This window comes from Festucalex cinctus, chromosome 4 (genome assembly GCF_051991245.1).
Source record: "Festucalex cinctus isolate MCC-2025b chromosome 4, RoL_Fcin_1.0, whole genome shotgun sequence".
NCBI lineage: Eukaryota > Metazoa > Chordata > Actinopteri > Syngnathiformes > Syngnathidae > Festucalex > Festucalex cinctus.
The window spans coordinates 22,699,502-22,717,516 of record NC_135414.1 but is presented as its reverse complement, the minus strand read 5'-3'; the positions used below and the strand labels follow the sequence as shown (position 1 = coordinate 22,717,516).

The 18,015-nt window shown below is 39.9% G+C and overlaps 1 protein-coding gene and 1 long non-coding RNA gene across 3 annotated transcripts; one reads left to right on the top strand and one right to left on the bottom strand.

The window, feature by feature from the left end:
* Window positions 1-3,699: 3,699 nt before the first annotated feature.
* LOC144017057 (uncharacterized) lies at window positions 3,700-17,282 on the bottom strand. 2 transcript variants are annotated; one of them, XR_013283078.1, is made up of 5 exons: window positions 16,868-17,282; window positions 16,341-16,425; window positions 15,775-15,853; window positions 15,605-15,702; window positions 3,700-4,166 (listed from the first exon to the last, which is right to left on the bottom strand). It is a non-coding gene; the product is annotated as an uncharacterized LOC144017057 (long non-coding RNA). The 2 variants fall into 2 exon arrangements; XR_013283079.1 differs by lacking the exon at window positions 3,700-4,166 and adding an exon at window positions 12,865-14,695.
* LOC144016979 (ribonuclease P protein subunit p25-like) lies at window positions 9,452-12,671 on the top strand. The gene has a single exon (XM_077518201.1). It carries the CDS (start codon window positions 10,140-10,142, stop codon window positions 10,962-10,964), a length of 825 nt encoding a protein of 274 aa, XP_077374327.1. The 5' UTR covers window positions 9,452-10,139; the 3' UTR covers window positions 10,965-12,671.
* Window positions 17,283-18,015: the final 733 nt, after the last annotated feature.

Here is an 18,015-nt window from a genome sequence, read left to right as displayed (position 1 = left end):
ATGCGTAACTCGAACATGTTTGCCATTTATTTTTGTGACGATTTGTTAAAACGATGGGTTAGTCCCAAAAGTATCAAATCATGTTCGTCTTCAGACCACAAAATATTTGGGACTGAATCAACATGTCTTTGCAAGCTGTGGCTAAGCAACTGATCACCACACAATTGTCACTACCAACTAATGGAACAAATGATTACACCATCTATTACAGTTGGGAATGTAAAAAGGGAAATGTTGCGCTCAGATTATGGTAGGTAGGAACAGATGTACAGTAGGCAGATAGCAGCGATGGAACAGTCAATGGTTTTTAGTTTGGTTTATTAAGTTGAATATTTGGAACATCAATTAAAACCGAACAAATGAGGCAGTTTGAGGTTAAAAGACGGTGCTGCAAGAAAGAACATGCTTTTTAAATATTCGGCAAATAAATATCTTTAAAAATGCACACAGTTCAATTCATACTCAACTGTATTATCTTAGGGTTCACGTCGGTACACTTTCAATGTATGCACATTGGTCAGACGGAGAAGATACATACGAAATATCCCGAGGTGAAGAATATAAATCCATCAGTCTAGTAGATTGAGGAAAGACAAAAAGCACACGAATGCCATGCTTTGCCTCGTGTGTGTAACCCAAGTGCAAAATCGAACAATTGTGCTCCAAAAGGTCATATTGTATTATGCAGCATATACACGACACTATGACAGTACTCTTTTATGGTGTTTTTTTTTTTATTTCTTTTTCTTTTCTTCCTGTTTTTGAGTACCATGCCTGCCCTACAGTCGGTAGGCAGGGTGGAATTAAAGTATTTACTTTGATATTTGAACATTACTTTTAGAGTGAATGGAAGATTTTATGAACGTGAATGTTTTACCCTGGACAAGATTTTTTCCATTTCCATCATTTTCTATGGGGAATTCAAAACAAAACAGAAGGCGGGCCAGAATCCTGAAGGCTGTGTCCACTTGTACCTCTGTCGCCATCTCTTTCAGACTGTCTCATGTTGCGTGTGTCTTCAGTGAAACTTCCAGCTCACTGTGTGAGACGCATCTGCAATGCAGTGCCGAGGGAATGGTCGCACCCGAGGGAGCGGGATCCGTGTGTGCGTGTGCACGTGTGAATAGTAGGAGAAGACAAGGAAAGGCAAAATGAAGAAAGAAGTTTGTGTTGTCAACCAACATAATGGATGCTCGGGGGACAGAGAGACATTACCTTACATGCCATGCAATGCTTTTGTATACAGAATGTGCCACACTGCACTGTACTGTAGATATCATATAGTGTTTTAATGTTGATACAGGGTGGGCCCAGAATTCATGACTGACTTGATAGATTTATTAACAAAAAATCTTAGAAAACAAGTAAAGGAGGAAATAGGCACTTAATCCAATAATCTATCTATTAACCAAACAAGTGATATAAGGGCAGGGGCGTACTTACTATCAGGCAAACATGGGCAGTTGCATGGGTCCCAGAATTGTCAGCGGTGTCTCAAAAGGCTAATAAAACTGAGTGATAATTTTCTTTGAGCAGTTATACTTTTAGTCTTAGTAACCACACTTGGGGGGGAAAAAAATAAAATAAAAAGCATGATCATGATTGATTCAACTGCTTCCCCTTCAAATCTATTTGATATACAAATAATTTTAGTTAAGCATTTTGTCATGGAATTAAACTCATATGTCAAGGAATCAAAGTAGAACATTTTTTTTTGTTCGCCATTGCTGCAAAAACAGGGCCCATTAAAATGTCTAAAAATCAAACGCAGTGACCATTTGCACCTCAAAGTGCTGTCACACACAAATGGCGGGGAGGGCCATCCACCCCTCCTCCCGCGAGCATTATTAATGGCGTCATCATTTTTCCTTCGCTCACTTCTATTTCCCCTCTGATAGCGCGGCCCTACTCGCTCGTGTTCTGCCATGTTTTTGTAATTGCTCCAACAGCCTTCCTTATGCTGAGTGTATACTTTTTGTGTGTGTCCCTATCCAGAGGCTGTGTGCATATGCATGCGTGTGTGCGTGCGTGTGCGTGTGTCGTGACTCCCCCTATTTTGCCGCTCCAACCGGGGGGCCGGCTGTGAATTTGTGGGGCAGAACCGAGCTGCAGGGCGAGCGCCACACGGAGTGAAAATGAGCGCCTCCAGGCCACCGTTGTTTGATGACCGTGAAAACACTTGCGGTTAACGCAAAGTGAGTGACCGGCTGTCGTGGGGGCGGCACGTGTGCGTGTGTGTGTATGTGTGAGTGCAACCCTGACTACGCAGCACGACGACAACAGAGTGCAAACAAACAATAAAATGTACGCCTCTGCAGTTCCGTCAGAAAAGTAAATCGATATGTGTCAAACCGGTTAGCAATTATGCCCACCAACCGAACCCCCATTCCCATTCCAATTGACGGAATACGTACTTTATGTGACTCTGCACATCTTGGTGCTACATGGTACCTACTATTACCAATGGCCACTCAGGATCACACACTTCTTATACACAAAAATTGGTGAACTCGCCGTTGCTCTTCACAATTCATGTTACAGCTAGCGTCGATGCTAACAATTTATAAATTGAGTTCTATTTTATGTTGATTTTACAACTCTAATGTATACTAACATACAGAGAAACCTACATTCATAAACTTATTTTGTTCTGAAGCTCTGTTTGCAAACTGTATAAAAGTATAATTGAAATGAATGAAAAAGAGAATTACAGTGTTTCCCTGCTATTCACAGGGACAAGGTACAGAGCAAGGTTTACAATTGCTGCTATGAATGCCACAGTTTAGAGCCAAAGGACTACATTTCTCTTATAGAGGCTACGCTGATGAAATAAAGCACAAAAACACAGAATATGTAAATTTCTCAGTGAACAACAAAGGGCAGTTTCCAAAAAGAATCTGTGAATTGGCAATTTTTCCAATTGCAAATATGCGAGGGGAACGCTGCAATCAACTCACTGTATGTAGACATTTTTTTTTTTTTACTTTTTTTTTTTTTTGGGGGGGGGGTCTGGTCTATGAAAAGCGCATGGTTTAAAAAAAAAACAAAACAAAAAAACAAAAAAAAAAAAAAAAAAAAACAGTACTCATGTTTTAAAATCTATGTAAGTCCAGGTGAGTGAAACAGTATTTGTTATCGTTGCTTTAAATGCTATGCGATGATCCGGTCAATGAAAAAACCCTAAGGAATGCCCAGGTGGGGGAAAGAAATTTGAGTATTTTGTATAGTTACTATTCAATTATATATTTACTTATGTATTTATTTATTTTTTATAAAACATAAGGTTAGCCCAACATTGAAAGGTTGGGTGTATCTTATTGCATCTTTAAATAAATTCCATGTGCAGTTCTTGTAACTTGAAAACAATATGCATTACTTTTTGTTGGTTTAAACTATGTGTTTTTCTGATTAGTGAAATACATAAGGGAAGCTGATTAGTAGAACTCATCAGAGAGAAGCTATGTAAAAAAAAAAAAAAAACAAAAAAAAAAACTATCCTTTATTATTGGTTTGAGTTAAAAAAAAAAAAAAAAAAAGAAAAAAAAAGAAAAAAAAAGTGCTGCTTTGTTTAATGAAAGCCCGGAAGGAAAAAGAATAATATTCCTTATCACTGATTTAAATTATACATGCAATTCTAGTTAACAACACAAGGGAAACACAGGAGAGGAAAAAAAACAAAAAAACATTTGATATTATTGCTTTAAAGTCAACAGCCAGTTCTGTTTATTGAAAAAGAAGGTAAAGTGACTTGCAGCTTTAAATTCAATGACAACTATATTTACTTAAAGACCTAAGGGAAGCAGAGGACAATTAAAAGGCATACACAAAATCATATTTGTTATAATTGCTTTAGCATTGCGGCTAAAGCTCTCACACCATTTTTAAAATCACATTAAAACTAGATCCCAATTAACACGTCATAAAATGATTTCTGTCAAATCTGTGAGGAAGAGCAAATCCTTGTTGTTGCTGTCAATTCCAGGTCAGGTGAGCAAAAAGCTTTGTCTGTCTGTACAGTCTCTGAGGACTGAATGTCACAGATATAAACCAAGGTCAGGTGTAAGCGCAGAGGAATTGCGAAGGAGCAAGTGACCAAGCGTGAGTGCCCGTCGCAGTCGTCGTCCCCGACACGGCCACCGCCTTTTCCCCGTCATTAAATGAAGGCACTTAAAAGGGATGGAGGGAGGTGTGGAAGGGAAAAAAAACAGTCTTTTCAAAAAGGTCATTCCATACCACTTCAGTCATAATGCTTTTTAAAAGTTAAGTGCAGAAGAATACAATGGAAATTGCAAAGACAACCAACTTTATAGGCTGATTGATGAGAAGGAGAACAAAATAAAGATGTTAGCTTCTCACATTAGCAAGACTAGCTTGCTTGAAACATTATGTGGATCTTCTGTAACTGGTACTTGGATCTTCTGTGACTGGTGTTGTACATTTGCCTCAACTAATTGGAAAAGGCCTTCACCTATTCTTTCAAATTCAATCCAATGATATTCACTATTTTGATGTACAAAACCTTCAGTGTTTATCATTTGAGTCGATCTGTTTGTGCTGTTGAGTAAAGATTCAGAGTTGTACATTTGAGTCTTTGTTGTTTGACAAGAAGAAGCAATAGTGATAAGTTAGCGTGTCAGATTAGCCGCAATGAGTTCTCTACCATTTGCTTTTCACTTGATTTTCAGTGACTAGTATCCTTCATTTACATCCATGTTTGTGCATGGACACAAACGATTTCATGAATAACGTTTTACACCAGTAACCCGTGTCAACCCAAAGATAAATAGAACATACCTTTGCTGCTACGAGTCAAACATTGTCGTGTTGAACGCAGCCGACATCCTTCACCAATCCAGACACAACATAGTTAGTTCTAAGAATCCAGGCTCTTAATGGCGTCAAAGTCCTCCCATGTGTAGGCGCTCTTCTTCACAATGAGATAATTTAGAGATAATTTAAAGTATTGTTGTTTGGGGGAACGTTGTGGCTTGCTTTGACCAGGCCGATAGTGAAAATAGATTTTATGATTTAGATTTTATGTAAATCTTCTGTGATCCATCCGTTTGTGCCGTTTGTCAAGAAAGTGCACTGAATAATGATTTAGACTGCTATGTTAGCTTCTCATTGGTTAGGTTAGCTGTCATGTTTAAGATTTTCAGAATAAATGACATCTGTGTGTACCTATTTAAAGAAAAGAGGCTCCAAGCAAAGGTGCATACTACGCTATGTTAGCTTCTCATGCGTGTTTTCCTCTTAAAACCACAGTGCGCTGTCTCTAATGCACAGAGTTTGTTAATCAATCTTGTTCCAGACGCAACAAGCAGTAAACTACACGCCGTGATGATGTGGTAAATACAGATTATTACAGAGCAGTCTTCATCATCAATTTAAAGCTCTCTGTGGTTAAATTAGACTTCTCTCACCCGCTGCCCTCCTACATTTGCACCAAACCACTTCCCCCCCAAACCGACCCCCTACCCTCCCCCATTGCTATGCTCACGCACACACACGCTTTATTACACACTGACATTACCACATCCCTGTAGGCAGCTGTGCATCTCTGTATGACTGATGAGAGTAATTTCTCCCAAACAACAGAATGATCACTTTGGTGGCGAGCGCTTAAAAAAAAACCTTCTCCTCCTCCTCCTCCTCCTCCTCCTGTCCTTGCTCTCGTGTCTTCTTTTCAGCCGGGAAAAATAAAAGGCAACAAAAGAAACATTTCTTCTCCTCCAATGGAAACCCATTGATGCGAAATTATTCCTCGTGTTGTAATAATGCCAACAACCCCATCAAACACCTTTGGGACGAACGAGAATATTTAAAGCCATGAAACCGCAGTAATGTTACTATTATGACCATTATAACAACGACAACAACAACAACAATAATAATAATAATAATAATAATAATAATAATAATTTGAAAAAAAAATAAAATAAAATATGGTTGGTATATGGTTGCCATATACCATATATGGTTGCCAAAACTCAAGCAAATGAAGAACCAAAAAGATAATCGCAGCATTTTCTCAAAACAAAACACTCTAGTTTGCCAAGATGTGGCAGTTAATTGTTGAGTACAGTTGCAACAACTAAAGACTGACAAGATACACGGACAGATTTGCTCTTACCTGAATCAAGCTAAATATAAAGAAATTTTTTATGCTACATGCACTATAGCAATATCCTAATAGCACTAATGTTATTTGAAATGTAAACTTCCAGTACATTTTCCATAATCATTTTTATTAATGTAAATGTGTTGTTCATAATCGATTCTTCATACACAAATGTTAAAACAAGTTGTTTTTTGTTTTTTTGTGTGGATGCTTGGCATTGGCATTGCAGACAACAGTTTTATCATGTATGATTTATTGTATAGCCATGATTTCAATTAAGAATGTTGGATTTTTTTTTCACATGCATGCATGCACATATATGCACACGTACACACACCCTCGATCAATTTTTCATCACCCCTCCCAGCGCCCCACCCCACGTACAGCACCTCGGTGGTGGCATGAGTTCGAAGTTCGAACCTCAAGTGAGTGTACAGTGCAGGCATGTTATTCATGTGCCCGTTTTAATATTTTTTTTTTATTATTATTATTTTTTTTTATTTTTTTTTACTTTGAGCACCTTAAAGGCCACTGCACACCGCTGGTTGTCTGGATGGTGATCAGCGAGGTAAAAAGGAGACATTTGAAGGTGAACAAAGTGGAAGCTCTCTGAAGAAGGTCAAGGGATTCCCTTATTAGCATAAATCTTACACAACACACAGGTCTGTATATTAGCCTCATATACCTGTCTGGGCACCACTGTTTACTGGCAGATATACCAAGTGGAAGGGTAGTTACGACTCGTCGGTCTCTCTCTCGGCCTTATAGGTTCAGCCTCAGTGGGCTGTCCTCACGCATTCTCTCATCTGTCAGTCACACGAAGAAAAAACAAATCCACCTGTCCACTGAGCTAATTAGGTGGACGCCGCAACTGTCTGGGCCTGTCTGGAGCGCAAGAAGCGAGTCGGGCAGCGCCACCCACTGGTGATGGAAATCCCATTAAGATTCCTATATACTCTTCATCTATCTATCAATCCATCCGTGTGCATTTCTTAAAAGAAGAAGCCACAAATCCTACTTGGAGCTGCCAACATCAAACAAGTCTCTTTAATAAAACCATAGATTGGTAATATCTTGCTTCTCCGAATCGGATCCGTCATTGTCATTTATGTTCCCTGGTTCACGTTCATCCTTGTCACTGCTGTCCCTGTTTTATTCAGCTTTATGCAACCCAAAGATGTCAGTCAATAAATCTGTCAAGATCTCAACCACGGTTAGCTTTACTTCTATATATTCTAGGGGTGTTAAAAAAAAAAATCGATTCGGCGATATATCGCGATACTACATCGCGCGATTCTCGAATCGATTCAATAATCGGCAGAATCGATTTTTTTTTTTTTTTGAGCATGGAAGAATGTTATATGAACGGCACATTAAGCCTTAATATTTTTATTTTAATGCTGTTCAAATGTGAAACAGATTGCAAACTGTTTGTGTACAGTGGCTCACGGTTATAAGCCTCAAGTTTTAGATAAATATATTCATACAAATCTTACAGTGTACATGTACAAATTTACTGATAGTATTTTCTAAATTTGAATGGAAAAAATCGCAACAATCGACTTATAAATTCGTATCGGGATTAATCGGTATCGAATCGTGACCATTCGTATCGGGATTAATCGGTATCGAATCGAATCGTGACCTGTGAATCATGATACGAATCGAATCGTCAGGTACTAGGCAATTCACACCCCTAATATATTCTATATATATATATATATATATATATATATATATATATATATATATATATATATATATATATATATATATATATCATGTTATCCGCAGAGATTAAAATAAGAAAGTCTTTTACAAAGTAGAGACTAGAAAGTATAGATACAGCCTCAGTGTTTCAAATGCAGAGAGTTAAAGTCAACAAATGATCCGAAAAATAAAGCTCAAGCAAACTGCTGATACAAGTAAATCAATTTTCATACAATTTAAAATAGGTATAGCCTACTTCGTTACATGCCAGCAATGAAAATTAACACCTGTTCTTCAGTGGTTTTACAGCAAAAACATGTCATAAACCTGTTGCCAGACCAGCACCAACTCTTTGCCAGTGCAAAAGAAAGCCTCTTTTGACGTCAATCGCCAGGGGCAGTGACGACAGGTCCCTGGTGCGAACATTTTACAGTTATTTTAGTGCAAAAAGTCAAGCAAACTGTTGTTGCACACTGCTTTGCTGACTCATTAAGTCACATATGGACATTAGATTAGTGAGGTAGCTCTGGGTTGTTGTGCCAGTTGAACCAAACTGCACCGGCACCAGAGGCGAAGCAAGCTGCTCAAAAGAGTAGGGGAAATGAGGTTGAATCATAAAATAGTTTTGTTAAAAAAAAAAAAAGAAAGAAAAACTGTTGAACCTATTCATCAAGAAAAATGTCTGTGTACTTTGAAGTACTACACATGTACCCAACACTGGCATCAGCTCACTGTCCATCATCAAGAGGACACAATGAGTCACATCAATTAGCATGTGGAATTTCACGATAGCCAATCAGGAAGGAGGATGACTTGAAGAAAATAAAAGCATAATAGATGGGAGATGGAGTTTACAAATGGTGGACCAATTCTTACCATGATAGAAGTGACAAGAAGAAGAGTAAGAAACTGTCACAATGTCACAACCAGATTAGCTAAGCACTAGCTTAGCATCTTTTTATTAAGAGAAAGGGCAACAACAGTATAAGCTAATTCCTGTACAAAATAGTTCTGTTGTGTGGGCTCAACATTAAGACTGTCCAAGCCACGGACTCTAAAATCATTAAGCAGTAAGATGGGGGAAAGCAAGCAAACTTGTAAATGGAAGCATAATTATAGATAGACCATAAAGAGACAATTGTGAAAAATTTGAATAATTTTCTACATCACAATTGTTTTAAATTGCAAAGAAAAATTACTCCACAGAATTACAATCCAAGGGCAGCGTCACTTGACTAAAGCTCTTCATGTTGCATTACTTAAACTCGAATGGCTGCAAACAATCTCAAAAGTTAAAGGCCAAGTGTGCCGCATTTTCATGCAATTGACTTTCATCCACCCCTTTTGAAGGATGTTTGCAATTACAATGCATCTAATTTAATCCATTGTTTTGGGGAACTTTTTTGTTTTCTTAAAAGATTGACAGAGCTGCTATTCGGGTGCTCTGATTTAATCAGTCGTGTACATTGAACATTGGCATGTCCTCTAAAGAGATTGACAAAGTTGCTGGGGAAATGCGTGGTGTTCCTTAAAGGGACCCAGCGAGCTGACGCGGCAGAGGAGGGAACAGCGTTCAGGATGGAAGATAAAATGCCCTGCGCCTTTAAGAGGGCCGAACACCCCCCTTCCTCATGCCCCGCATCCCCACTCAGCCACACAGACACTCCTCCTGTGAGCATTGCCGAGGCAGCTCCTGTCCCTCATGTCTCTTGGTGGGGAGCAACAATATACTTCCCGTGGCATCACTGGGAACGAGCCAGCGCTCCGGGGGAGGAACACTCCGGGGAAGTCAACGCAACTCCGGTGACTGACTCGTGCCGGAGTAAAAATGGGCAAAAGTCCAAAATTAGATGGTGGAACTTATGAGCGGGACTGAAAGGAGTTGAGAGCGACACCCGAATGGACTGGACTGCTTGAGGAAAGGTCAAATCTTAAACTTTAAGTTCCCGGCAAAGTACTTCTTACATTTGGTAGCTACTGCAGAAAAACTGAACTGAAACGAACAATATAGGCTATTTTCATTATCGTTATCTGTCCCTGAAGCGCTTTCCAAATGCTATGAAATGGAGACTCTCTTTAAAGAACGTTTTGAATGGTCCCGGCAGTGCTTTTGATTCGCGAGCCGGGCGTTTATCTTAATTCTCCAGCTCTTTCAGAGAGTCTGCATTAAAGACTGTGTTGATATCACTCTTAGGGGAGAAGAGGGTAATGTTTCTTTTATGAAGTCTGTTTGTAAAACTTTACAGCTGTCAGTAGGAGGAAGAGTCGAGTGGCTTACCATAATGGAAACGTAAACAAATCTGGAGCCATGTTCACGGGGAACGGCGTGGTCAGTGGTCACTTCCTGACCGGGGGTGCATTCAAGCCCCATCAGGGACTGGAAGTAAATACGTCAATTCAAACGGAGAATGGGCAAAACTTTGGGACCTTTCCTCCATATCAGGGTCATATTTACACAAATGCCAGCTTGCCCAAAGTGGAGAACAATGTCATTACCACCACATTTAAACCGGCACCTCAACCAGTGCCTCCCGCTGCGCTCAAACTGGGGCAGGAAGGCTTCAAGAAAGTTTGCAGAACTGAAGAGCACAGCCCCTGTCCCTTCCCCGGACTGGCCTCAGGGGTCCTGGAGATGCGCGTTAAAGAGGGAAGTAAGATCCGCAACTTGATGGGCTTCGCCATGGCGCGGATGCAAGGCGAGAAAGGACTCTGTGTCGGCGGAGAGGGTGGACTCAGACAGGTGGTCTTCACCGGGTCAGGCCGCGCCGTCACCAAGACCATCACATGTGCCGAGATCATGAAGCGCAAAGTGGGCTCGCTGCACCAGCTGACCAAACTGCAGTACAAGGTGGTGAAAGAGGTATGGGAGAACACTGAGGGGGGCACGTCAGAGATGACCGTGCACAGGACGGTGCCCTCCATCAGCATCCTGCTCTCTAAAGACCCACTAGACTCTCAGGAGCCGGGCTATCAACCCCCAGAGAGTCTCAGTGCACTGTGGGAGGACAGAGACGAGCCTGCCACCCCGTCCACATTCAAGAGACCTCCAGAACCGTCGCTCTTCAGCAGTTTGCCGCACTGTAAGCGTGTGTGTTCGGGCGAGGGGGTCTCCGTGACCCCCCTCCTGCACTGACTGGATGTCAAACAACAGAGTTCAATTGGCACTGCCCTCCACTTGAGCACAACACGGAGACAATCAGAACAGCCACTGGGACAGAACGCTATCTCACAAGAATTAAACCAATTGCAGCCTGACCGCGATGTTAAGAACTTGCCTTCTACGTACATAAAGCCGTGAGAATTGTGTCAATGTACCTTCTCTAAAACCCATTTGTTTTTACTTTTAAGATTGAAAACAAGCCATGAACTGCTAAGACTCATACAGTTGTCTTCTTTGTTTGTTTCATGATAAGATTGTGAGTGAGATAACAAAAAAAAAACAAAAAAAAAATAGCTGAAAACCACTGACAAATGAAAATCTTTTTTCTTCTTCATGTTTTCTCTTCCCCTACGCTTGTTTGGCTGTTGAATGTCAAAAATGCCGAATGATAGCCATTAAAAAAATAAAAATAAAAATAAAAAAAAATCATAAAACTCTTCTTCCCCCCAACATTTATATTAAACTAATCCAACCTAAATGGTTTCATTTTGGACTGCTGCTGACTACCGTTTGTCCACACATGGCATTAGTTCACACCATTCAAAGCATGGAGCAAATTATGACACATTTTCCAGTTTTATACAAAGTGTGTTTTGATGTTGGTGCACGTCAGAATGCAGTGTGTGCGTGTGAAAAAAAAGAAAAGAATTGAAAGCAACTCGGACAAATGTAAATCATGCTATTGTCCAATTTTTGTTGCTTTGAAGCTTCAGTATTAAAAATCGCAAAACACACACACACACACACACACACAAACATGCAACAGTGATCAAAACATCCAAATATGGATATATTTGGACTTCCAGCTGACCACTATTTGTCCACCAGATGGTGCTACTTTTCCCCATTCAAGGCATGGAGTAAAATGTGACAATGTTTGCGTGCGAGCGCGAGTGCCCTTGTGTTTGTGTGAAAAGGCTGAAAGCCATTAAAATGGGGTTTCCACTCAAATGTTTCAAAACTTTTAAGCGAATTTTGTGAAACTGCGCACAATGAACATGTGACTTATGCCCGTTCACGTTTGCTATCACTGTGATTGGCTGGCAACCAGTCCGGCGTGTACCCCGCCTACTGCCCAAAGCCAGCTGAGATAGGCTCCAGCACCCCCCGCAACCCTTGTGAGGAATAAGCGGTCAAGAAAATGGATGGATGGACATTTGCTATCATTTGGTGAATATTGAGAGGAAACTGCGCCATGACATCTCTCTGGCACCTGACACTTGGCTGACCGTCAACAAAAGGGATCATGTTCGCTTATTTTAATTCCAGAAATATTTCAGTTTTTTCATCCTACGCCATTTTTTGTGACTGGAATATGTACGTGTGACATATAACTGGTCAAAACGCGCGATGTGTATCCTGTCATTGTTTATTCTCAAAACCTGTTTCTATAGCCAAAATTTGCATTTTGCTTTAATTGATACGCTGAAAAATCCACACCTACCAAACTGAAAAACATTTTTTTTTTGTGCTAATTTTAGGCCTTTCTAGAATTTGTAGCGTTTCCATTCGAGATTAATTTTCACAAATATTGAAAATTCTAATAAAAATAGGTGGATGGAAACCCACATACTGAAAATAAATGCCAATCATTATCGTTTTTTTGTTTCCAAAGTATAAGATGCTATTTTCTCTGTAATGCCATTTTTGGGTTGCGTTGAAATAACGAATCTCTTGTAATTTGCCTCTTCTCCAGCAGATGGCGCTACTTTTCCCCATTAAAAGCATATAGCAAAATGGGTGCTTTGCTATTCAGATTACTTTTGTCTATATACCAAAATAAAGTGTGTGTGTGTGTGTGGGGGGGGGGGGGGGGGGGGAGACACGTGTGCGGTTGAAAACCAGCTGACATCCACTAACGCTAATTGCAAATTACGCCATTGTCCATTTTTGTTTGTCTCCGTATTAAATACTATTTTCGTCCCATATGGAAAAGCCTGTGCTGTATTTTATCTGCGCCCGGCTGAATGTGCAAAGCCGTGATTGAAAAGAAAACCGGCTTGCTGATCCTTCCTGATAAGAGCGACGGCAGTAAACTTTTTGGACGTGGCGTAGAAAAAGCTGATTTAATGACAAAGCTGATGATAAGGCGCAGCTCCTCAACCCGCCCCAACCTGGCAGAAGGAGCCCATGGGGGGGGGGGGGGGGGGGCACAGAAATACAGGCAGCGATTATCATTAAGATAACAACATAACATCGCACAACACAGTGGAGGGAAGGATTAAAACTTGGGTTGACAGTGGCTCACACTGCACTCTTCCTGAAAAGTATGTAACACGTTATTCCCCCCTCCCACTACCTCCAGGACTTTTTGCCTCGGGGCCTACATGCACATCTTCTGAACAAGGTGTGTCCTGATTATATTTCTAAAAAAAAAAAAAGCTGCCTTAAACAAAAACAATTGATACTGAAAGGGAGATTTTATCCTAATCAACGAGTTATTTTTCTACTTAATCTACCGTGCCTTTTGGGATAATAGCCTAGACAAGTGGAAGCGTGTCTGAAGCCGTTTGCCATTGATCTTAATGAAAATCTGCAAACGCAGATGTCAGCATCCTTAAGTAAATTAATCAAAGTGACTCCGCGTAACCGCGGCGACAAATCTGCTCTGCATACAGAAAGAAAGTAGTCGCTGCATTTTCCATGGGATTGTCTTTCAAAGCCCTTCATCGCATTTCAACGAGTGGTCGGCGGTCACCCGAACAGTCGAAGAGCCAAACTTAATGATTAACCTCGCGGCAAATCCAATTTGAAGAAAATAAAAAAAATAAAAAAGAGAGAGAGAGAAAGAATTGGCGCAAGCTGAATAAGAAATGCTGCGACTGCAAGCGCTTACATAGGAAGCGAAAACAGCATGTCCTCGAAACTAGCCGGAAGGTTATCGTTCCAGGGTCGCCCGTTATCAAGAAGGTAACAGCTTTCATCCAGGAGCCTATAGGACAGTTGCTGCGCAATGCAGGTCAAAAAGATATTCCCTAATCGACTCGCATCTGCTATCTGGGAATTCTGGTGGGCCGAGTGGAAAATGCAGAGGGGTGGGGTAATTAGGGGTAACAGTGGAGTGAGAGCGCAGATAAAACATTGTGACAAAACTATTATCCTGGAGCCAAATCCAATGTGGCTGTGAAGAAATAGCCGAGGAGTCAACAAAGTAGCAATGTGGACAAGGTTATTCACACAACCTGAGAGTCTATTACAGCCATATTTGTTTTCAAACAGACAGTCAAAATGGATTTGGGGGAGATGCAGGCCCTCACCCAAAACAACATGTGGGTGCACGCACTATATTTAACCCTTCAAGCCCAGATCCCACAAAGTGGAAAAGGTTTACAAGTGTTTTGATTGCGAGGGGAGCGGATGTTTTTTTTTTGTTTGTTTGTTTTTTTGTCAGAGTTCGTTCAAAGTCGCCAAGGTGTTTGCAAACAGCTTTAATGGCAACAAATAGACAAGAAATTTTGAACATGTTCAAAACTTCCTTGTTAGCGAACAAAACTGTGAGCAAATATCTTTGTGACCATTTCTGACCTTGAATGAACCCTGATTAAAAAACAATATCAGCCACCCTCGTAAACACTCACAAATCTTCACTGCTTAATGGGATACGAGCTTAAGAGACATTTGGTGCCTGGTTGGTGTGTTGGATTTCACTTTGCTTCATCATTCCTTCATTTGATCCTTCCTCCGGTCTCCACTCTGGTGGAACTCTGAAGTAAGAAAGGGAAGGTTGCCGAATGAATACTACTGAGGTCTCTTAGGGAAAGAAAGAAAAAAAAACCATTTGAAAGACATTTGGTGCCATTGATTTGCTTTTCTAGTCATGTGTGTTATCATATCCTTAAACAACAGGTAGCAAGATAAACAAGCTCCCCTATATATCAGGAACACCTGTGGCCAAAAAGCCACTTTTTGGACCAAGGATTTTCCACCTCTGGCAACAGATATGCTAATGTTTGTCAACAAATTTCCTCAAAATGATGTGGAGACACTATTCATATCCTCACATATTCATCATTTGGAACTCAAAAATGTCCCTATTTGGAGATTTTTATTATTTATTATTATTATTATTTATTTATTTAATTAATTAATTTTTTGGGGGGGTGGGCTATCCTGTTATTCTTTGAATAAATGTACCATTCCCCTGTTTTTGTGTTAAAAATGTTGCTTACTTGACACCATATTTCCGCACTTATTAATCTTTTTTTGGTGGGAGTAACTAACCTGCAGATTTTTGCTAACACTATCCCAGCAACAAACTTAACTAAACATTAGCCACACCAGAGCTCTATCAATAATTTTAAAAACAATAGCTTGTTTCCTGTTGTATTTCTTGTTTGCTTGGCTCTAGAAGTGCAGTGTATCATACTGAGGGCTGTTTTCTTATATTTTAACCCACTGACGTGACTAAATATAAATGAGGTAAACAAAAATATTACAAATATCCCACTAGCACACTCCACCAAACTAATAAACGTTATTAGTTTTAGGACTGACCCGAATATTTCTTAGGAGTCGAAGCTGAGCAACATTGTGTTTACAAAAGGAAAAAGCAGCATATGCTTTGAATGCCAATGAGTTCATTTTGAAAGTTAACATAATGAAAGCGTCGGTACTCATTCTTTCGGCCGCCGCCTCGGATGAGAGTGAGGTCTCGCGGATGGCGTGGGAGTTCGCTATCTGGCAGCCTCCAGATGGCTCCGTCTTCTCTTATCTGGAAGAATGGGGTGCTGCCTCAATTTTTCAAGCCACCTTATCTGGGAATCCTTTAAAATTTAATATTTACCGAGGCCTATGTTTTGTGCCGGAGTGGAGTCGACATTGCTCTCGTCGGTTGTGTCGCTGCTGTTGTTTTCCGTTTAACTCTTTAAGTGAGTGGGGGTGGTGATTGATTATGTGACAGAGACGAGAGAATAGAAGCGGAGAGAAATGCTGAACAAAATAAATAAGGCTACAAAACGAAACATTTCATTTATAGCTTTGCAGTGAACTCAAACTGAGGGACAGCATGACAACTAAACATTTTCAAAAACAAGAAAAACACTTGAATATAACCACGTTTTCCCAACTCTTGGCCATATTCTTAGTTAGCCATCTTGCCTCTGAACAGCACGTTCTTAAAAAAATAAAATGAGTTTCAGTACAAAAGTCCCTTGGATGTTTCATTTGCTGTCCATGAACCACTAGTTCATCACTACTGTAAACCAATTAGTTTATAGTAATTTCCTCATGCATGTGCAGATTGGGCATCTATTTGAGGGAGGCCTTTACTTATACAGTATAATTTTAATTTTAGAATCATTATATAAATGATACAGATCATACAGCGCTTACTTACATGAAAATATTTACCTGTGTGTGCTCTGTTTACTGTTTCCTCTTCGGTGTAGCAAATGGGAACAGGTATGAATCCTGTTTGCCGCACCTTGCGCCTTATCTGTGGATTTATGTGATAAGACTATGTCAAGTCAAGTCATCTTTATTTACATGTAACACACAAATATTAAAAACAACAATGGAAAATCAGAAACTGTATTAAAAGTGTCTGAGAACATGGAGAGAAAAAAAAACACTTCATCTGTATTATTTATTTATATATTTATTTAAGGAATAAAGCCTCTGCCTCATTTTTGTTTAATTTAACACCTAAACTTATGTTACTATATTTTAACGTTGGTCATTATGGTGGTACTTTAAAAATTAAGGTGGGAGAACCACTACGCTAGGCTATAGCATATGGGCTAGGCTAAGGTAGAGCTCAGCGAAGTGTTGTTCGGAGTTTCTGCTAAAGTTTTTTTCTCATGATAACTTTAATCAAGCAATGTCGGGACAACGTTTAGTAAAAACAAATGCTATAATTTATATTAATGTGGGCTCACCGAAGGTGTCTCAGAGGCGCGGTGGTGCGAGTTTCCGGGTCCACAAATGACTCAAAATCTTTAAGTGATTGAAATGTTTGTTACGTAACAACATCACTTGAACCTCCATTTAATGTGTTAAATAAAACGGATTACATGAATCCCTCAGGTATTGAAGATTTTACGAGAACACTTATGCAGCCATTGAAACGTCTTATTGTAACGTAAAGACTATCGCCATAAACGAGCAGCTCCTCTTTGGCAAAGTGTCCGCGAATGTTCTTTTCACTTTGAATGAAAAATAAATAAATAAAATAATAAAGCCTCCGTGTTGGATTAATCAGTGCGTCCGAGGATGTAATTGCAGTGCTGGAGTCAAAAGCTGTAAGAGCAGATAATGAACACATGGCCGTGAGGCTGCCAACATCCAGGGCAGAAGAAATGACAAGTTACAAAACTGTGACTTCAGCAGCATTTAAAGCCCCGCTAGGAAATGAGGGCACTTTGTAATTACTTACAACAGGCCATTTTCGAAGCAAATGTTACTTCAGTCTCACTAGTAGTGACCAACTAATGCAATCATGTAGGTTAAAATAATTTGGACGACTTTAGTATATCTGACCACCAGAATGACGGTGTTAACATTTTTAAATTCAAAGCATACAATAAACGTCGTCTTTTCACCCTAAATGTGTTGACCTATCCCCGCCCCCCAAAAAATCTAATTTGTGGTTGTGTAGCATAAAGCAAAAAAGGCACTGTGAAATGTAAACCATTATTTAAAATGTGCTTAATGTAAATGCGGTCTTAAAAATGGATTGATAAACTGTCTATCTATTATTGGATTATTCCCTTCATTTACGAAAGATGGGAGTTGTATATTGCTGCCCTCTGGTGGATACACTTCAAAATCCATAACTGAGTTTTTTTTTTTCTCGAAGTGAAATAGTCAAGTCATCTTTATTTATATAGTAAACATTATTGTATTATAGTTTATGCATTAAAATAGTAAAATTAAAACAAAGTTGCGACAGGATTCAACTGCAATTGCAAATATTAATTTGCAGAACTGGTGGCCAGAGGTTGGTCACTCCTGAAACCATTTGCAGAACATCCAGTCCTACACATTGTGCAACAGTTCAGTCGAGGTCAGCCGAGTCGGATATTTG